This window comes from Schistocerca nitens, chromosome 5 (genome assembly GCF_023898315.1).
Source record: "Schistocerca nitens isolate TAMUIC-IGC-003100 chromosome 5, iqSchNite1.1, whole genome shotgun sequence".
Lineage (NCBI taxonomy): Eukaryota > Metazoa > Arthropoda > Insecta > Orthoptera > Acrididae > Schistocerca > Schistocerca nitens.
Genome location: NC_064618.1, coordinates 404,020,842 through 404,027,490, shown reverse-complemented (window position 1 = coordinate 404,027,490; position 6,649 = coordinate 404,020,842). Strand labels below are relative to the sequence as shown.

The window sequence follows — 6,649 nt, the reverse complement described above, 5'->3', positions numbered from 1 at the left end:
GAGCTGTGTTGAGTGTTGCAATTCAGCATGACTGGTGTACAAGGAAATTTGATGTAAGGACAGCATTCCCTAATGGTATTATAAAGGGGAAAATATACATGTATCAACCAGAGGGCTTTGACAATGTTACATGATGTGCATGTAAATTGCTGAAAAGTCTGCATGGTTTCAAGTGGACCTATAAATACTGTTATGAATGTTTTGTTAAATTTCCTAATGATCATAGTTTAAGGGAGAGCTCTTCAGATCCATGTATGTCCTGTAGTGAAACGCTGGCACAGCTGTTTTATGTTGATAATGGATTTTCCATAAGCTCTATTGATTCAACAACCAAGTTTATTGAACAGTTGGGTAAACATTTTGAGATCACTGTAGAAAATGTTGACTCCTTCTTGGGATTACAAATCAAGAAATTTGACAACAGTCGTCAAATAAATCAGTCTCCTTGTGTGAAGAGAATCTTAGAGAAACATGGGAATATGGATGCAAAACCATTATCTATATCCATTGAACCAGGATTGATACTGGCTGTGTCACTCCTTTTAATAATACTAGACTCTATGGAGAAATGGTCGGAAGTTTGATGTATTTAACATATGGTAAAAGACCAGATTTGTTATATGCTGTTAATGTTGCACCAGAGTCAAGACTCGGCAACAAAGGTGCATTTTGCATTGCTCAAGCAAATATTCAGGTATCTTAAATCAACAACTACAGATGGCATTTAGTTTGACAAGAATGAAAATTGTAATATTGAAGCTTATAGTGATGCTGATCATGGTAGGTGCAGAAGAACATGATGATCAACAAGTAGCATCTTACTCAAGTTTGATGGAAAGCCAATTGTGTGAAAAGTAAGTTACAGTAGTGTGCTGCTCTTTCTTTTATGGAGGCAGAATATGTGGCTGCAAGTGAAGCTTGCAAATTACTGAAACGAACTGCACGTGTTGATGATTTCTCATTTTCTGTTTTGCAAATAGATAACTAAAGTGCTATCACATTTATTAATGGATCAGGATTTTATGAATGATCAAAACACATAGAGACAAGGTATCATTACATTCATCAACTAGTTAAAGAAAAGAAGGTTAGAGTGGATTACACACCAACAAACAGACAGGCAGCAGACATTCTGACAAAAGACAAAAAGATTGCTATTTACAAAGTTACAGATGATGAAGAAACTTGTTGATATAGTGTCTACTTCATCATAGATATATAAACATTGCAGGAATGTGTGAAAGTATTAGTGTTTCCAATGTTGTTGTCATATATATGTGTATTACTAGTCTTTGGAGTTGTCTCTCACAAGGTATCGTTGTTTTGTTCTTTGGTTTTTCAGTTGTATCTAATGGCTGTTTGTGATGTAAAGAGTGTTTTTGCTATTCACTGATGGTATTGTGATATTGTAACACTTTTGTGATTTTTTGAATAAATGTTTCATTTCAAAACTGCATTTGGTGTTATGTCAACACGTTCTACATACAACAATACAGGTCCTCGTTTACTGAATTGACAGCTTCAGCAATTCAGTTTCTCCTGAAGAGTAGTTTCTGTAGGTAAACCAGAAACTCTGCCTTTTATGTACACTCACAGAAAAATTGGAAAGTTGTGAGGTTTGGTGACCTGGGATGCCAAAAGCAATAAATAAGATCTTGTTGGCCACCTCTTCCAGTCCAGCAATGTAGGATAGCATTGTTAAGATAATGCCACAATTCAAGCTCAAAGTGAGGCTTCATATGCAAGCATCATTTCAAAACACACCTCTTTTGTTTGTGGAAGGTGAATTTCCTGGCCTGCCAATCTTGTGGACTTTGAGGGCTCTGTGTAATTGCATCTCGGATACACATGCCATTTTCACAAGACATGCACATACATACATTTATCCTTGTTCCATAGATTATGAATATGGCATTTTGTAATGATGTGGAATGTGTCACTTTAACATAAGTTTTCTGTACACAAATTAATATATATATTTACAGTTATGGTACTACTTCATATCTAAGTATTCATGTGTTGATTAGAAGGAGTTGTCATTCATAAATTCTTTTAATTTGCTTTTAAATGCTGGTTCGCAATCTGTCAGACTTTTAATATTATTTGGCAAATCCCCAAAGATATTTGTGGCTCTTCCTTTTGCATATGCAACCAGCTTCCTAGACTTACGCGTGTCAGCAATAAATCTGCTTGTGCAGAGGTGGCTTCTTGCTAAATTAATGGTGGAATGCTCATTGTACTTGAACAATGGGCTGATGTCACACCATTTCCAGAATAAAAAATATGTTTCTACAAACAAGCAATGGCACAGCAGTATCAAAACTTTGAACCATCCTCTATTCAGTGACATGCACAATGTGTTTCTATCTTTTATAGTTATTTTGAAATTAATAACTGAAATCTGTTATTTCTTTTTGAATCACCTGTTAGAATTGACATACTGCCAACAGGAATTAGGTGACTTGAAAAAAGAGACAGCATTGGTCGTATATTTTTTTTACTATTGCAGAATCGATTTTCTGTCACTGAGTGACCATCTTCAGTGCTATATTGTATAACTTAAATTAGGATGCACTGTTGACACTATGCATTACGGCGATCACATACAATATAGCACTGCAGATGGTCACTCAGTGACAGAAAATCGATTCTGCAATAGTAAAAAAAAATATACGACCAATGCTGTCTCTTTTTTCAAGTATACCTGTTATCTGTTCGTTGTGCACAAGACAACATGGAGTCGCCAATCAATAAAAAAAAAGGAATTAGGTGACCTATGAAAATTTTGTATAATAATCTATTATACCATGTAGAATATTACTAAGCAAGCTTCAGCAAGGCAAATGATATTTAGCACCTTGTCGACTCTATTTATATGACAAATAAAATTAGATTCAAATCATTAGCTGCTTAAATGTGTTGACTTCTGCCTAACAGCAGAAAACACAGCCCACTAAAATGTCACAACAGGACAATGAACTACTTTTCTGAGAATGATCTTTAAACAGTGGATTTATTTATCTTGTGTCAAGGATTCTTTACAAAGAACAATATTATGAAAAGATGACTCACCATATGGAGGAGATGTTGAGTTACAGACAGGCACAATGAAAAAGGCTGCTATACATTTTAGGTTTTGGTCAAAAGGCCTTCTTTTGAAGCAGAAAACACACATACATTCATACATGCACAACTTACACACACACACACACCCTTTCATTGTGCCTTTCTGCAATTCAGCATCTCCCCTATATGGTGAGTAGCAAAGTGTCCATTTCATAACACTGCTGTTATTCCATTGTAGGCTTTTCATTGTTTGATTCTCTACACAGAATCCAGTATGTAGTCTTGCAAAGTCAGTTATAGTAAATTCAACTAGACAGATTATAGACAGATTATTATCTTAACATTTCTTTGATATTGTACGTGCCCTTAACTGTGTAGACCATAAACTTTTTTAGGGAAGGTGAAACATTGTAGCATTAATGGCACTCCTAGCATGGGTGATGTAATATCTCAAGAACAGAAAGCTAAGAATGACATCAGCAACTAATGGCATCTACTTGCACATCTATGGCTATAATCTGTAAACAAATTCTGAAGTGCATGGTTGAGGTGATTCCCATTATACCATGTGCTAGGGTTTCTACCCTTTCCATTTGTATATGGAGTGCAGGAAGAATGACTGCTGTAATTAGTCTATGTTGTATTTGTGGCCCCTGTGCAAGCAATTTGTAGGATGCCATATTACATTCCTAAATTCCTCACTTAACACTGGTTCTTGAAACATTGTGAGTAGGATGGTCCCGAGCCCATCTCATCAGCACTCAATCTGCAGTCACCGCATCACAGCCAACTATCTGTGTGATCTGTTAATGTGATGTTCCTATGTCCCTCATTATAACACTTATTCTTACTCAAAGTCTGATACTGCACATTTTTCTCCTGTGGACATCCACCTGAAAAGTTCAAATAGAGTTAGACTTCTCAGATCATGTACTTACACATTTCTTCATCTGCATCTACATCTTCTACATCTAAATCTATACTCTGCAAAACCACTGTGAAGTGCATGGTAGAGGGCACATCCCATTGTACCAGTAATTAGAGCTTCTTTCCATTCCATTCATGTATGGGAGACAAGAAGAATAATTATACAACTGCATCCACATGTGTTAATGTTGTCCTGTTGATCCTCTTGTGGGCAGTATGTAGGAGTTCATGGTATATTCCTACACTCATCATTTGAAGCACAAACAAAACTGTTCCCATTCATGTTACCCTTCTTTGTAAGTGTTCAATATCTCCTGTTAGTCCTAAATGGTATTTGTCCCACACACCTGAGCAGCATTTTCGGATGGGTCATACAGGTGATTTGTAAGTAATCCCCTTTGAAGGTTGATTGCATTTCCACCCCGTATTCTACCAATAAACTGAAATCAACACATTGCTGTATGCATGACAGACCCTATGTGCTCATTCCATTTCGTTACCCCTACAAAGTATTACACTCACATATTTGTATGGGCTTACAATTACACAGGTGACTCGCTGATATTATAAACTTAGGTTACCGTATTTTTTCATTTTCTGATGTGCACAATTTTAAATTTTTGAATATTTAAATCAATCTGTTGATCTTTGCACCACTTTGAAATCTTATTGAGATATGACAAAATATTTAAGCAGCTTCTTTGAAACAGTACTTCGATGTAGATAACTGCATGACCTACAAAAAATCTGAAGTTAACATTGTCTTCAAGTTCACTGATATAAAATATGAACAGCAAGGGTATCAAATCTTCCCTGGGGAACACCTAATGTTACTTCTACAGCTGTTGATGACTCTACAATGAAGATAACTTGTTGTGTCGTCCCTACGAAATATTCCTCAAGCCAGCCACAAATTTCACTTTAGACCTAATATGATTGTACTTTTGATAATAAGCATGGATGTGATACAGAGCCAAATGCTTTTTGGAAATAAAAAAATACTGCATTACCTGACTTGGTCTCGTAAACTGACACACAGCTGGGAGAGCGGAGTGCTGACCACATAACCCTCCGTATCCACATCCCGTGACGCCTGTGAGCTGACGATAACATAGTGGCCAGTCAGTACCTTGATCCACCCGAGGCCTGTTCAGATGAAGTTTAGTTTAGTTTGCCATTATCTGACTGCCCTCATACAAAAGCTTTCAGTATGTTACGTGAGAAAAGTGAGAGTTTGGTTTCACATGTTCGATGTTCTCAGAATAAATGTTGGCTGGGATGGAGGAAGCTAATCACTTCTATACCACGTCTTGTAAGTGTGTGGGAACTGCTCTTTCTTCCAACTACTGGGCCCATGTTTTTTGTTGAAGGGATCTATCATACATTATGAATAAAAGAAGGACTGCAAATTTGGTGTACAATGTGATAGGAATTGCACTGGGGCATGGTGATTTGTTCAGTTTCAATGATTTTTAGCTGTTTCTTAATGTCACTGACATTCACACTTATGTCACTCATCTTTTCAGTGGCACAAAGATTAAATTGGGCCGATTCACCTGAATTTTCCTCTGTAAAGAAACATCTGAAGGCATAGTTAAGCATTTCTGATTTGGCTTTGGCAGTCTCAGTTTTAGTTCCAGTCTCATCTGTGAGTGACTGGATGCTAGCTTTGGTGCCACGACCAGTCTTTACATATGACCAGGATGTCTTTGAGTTTTGCCAAACATTATTAGACAGTATTTTGCTAAAATAGTCTTAAAGGACATTTCACGTTGCTTTCATGACAATCAACTGGAGATGAGATGAAAATTCACAGCTTCCAGAGGAAAACAGTGAATCTCCTCGCCCTAAAAGGCACGTCATTCAAAATCGAATATCAAAGCCATGTTCACAGTTTTTTTTCAATACTGAGGGCATAGAACGATCAGAGTATTCTCCAAGGGGAACAACTATAAACGGTGAATTTTACAAGGGGACACTGCAACGTTTGCGAAACGATGAACGACGAAATACTAGAAAAATGAACCAATTGCTTCCTCGTGCATCACTACAATGTGCCATGCCACAGCTCACTATTCATTCGCGAGTTTTTGGGAGGGAAAAGTGTTCCTGCCTCTCCACATTCGACTTGCTCACCACATTTAGTACCATGTGACTTTCGGCTCCTCCAAAAAATTAAAAGCGTGTTTAAAGGGATGAGTTTTGACACTATTCCTGATTATGAGGGCCACGGCAGAGCAACTGTACGCCTTTCCAAAAGAAGCCTTCCAGAAATGCTTCTAGTCATGGATTCAACGTTGGGATGAGTGCATTGCTAACCAATGGCAGTACTTTGATGGAGACTAAATCAGATTCCATGTAAGCTTATTACTTTGTTTCTAATAAAATGACATTTCCTCACAACTATAATTCCGCCAGTACCTCGTCTTCTACCTTCCAAACTTCACAGAAGCTTTCTTGCGAAACTTGCAGAACTAGCACTCCTGGAAGAAAAGATATTACAGAGATATGGCTTTGCCAAAACCTGGCGGATGTTTCCGGAATGAAATTTCCAATCTGCAGCGGAGTGTGCGCTGATAGGAATCTTTCCGGCAGATTAAAACTGTGTGCCAGACCGAGACTCGAAAACTCTGGATCTTTGCCTTTGCGAGCAAGT

General features: G+C 37.5%; 1 protein-coding gene across 1 annotated transcript in view; it reads left to right on the top strand.

The window, feature by feature from the left end:
• The first annotated feature begins 777 nt into the window (after positions 1–777).
• LOC126260496 (ionotropic receptor 21a-like) overlaps positions 778–6,649 on the top strand; it is a 50,457-nt gene continuing 44,585 nt past the window's right edge. The window contains exon 1 of the mRNA XM_049957825.1: positions 778–854. Coding sequence (XP_049813782.1) covers positions 778–854 — 77 coding nt within the window. The remainder of the gene's footprint in view (positions 855–6,649) is intronic.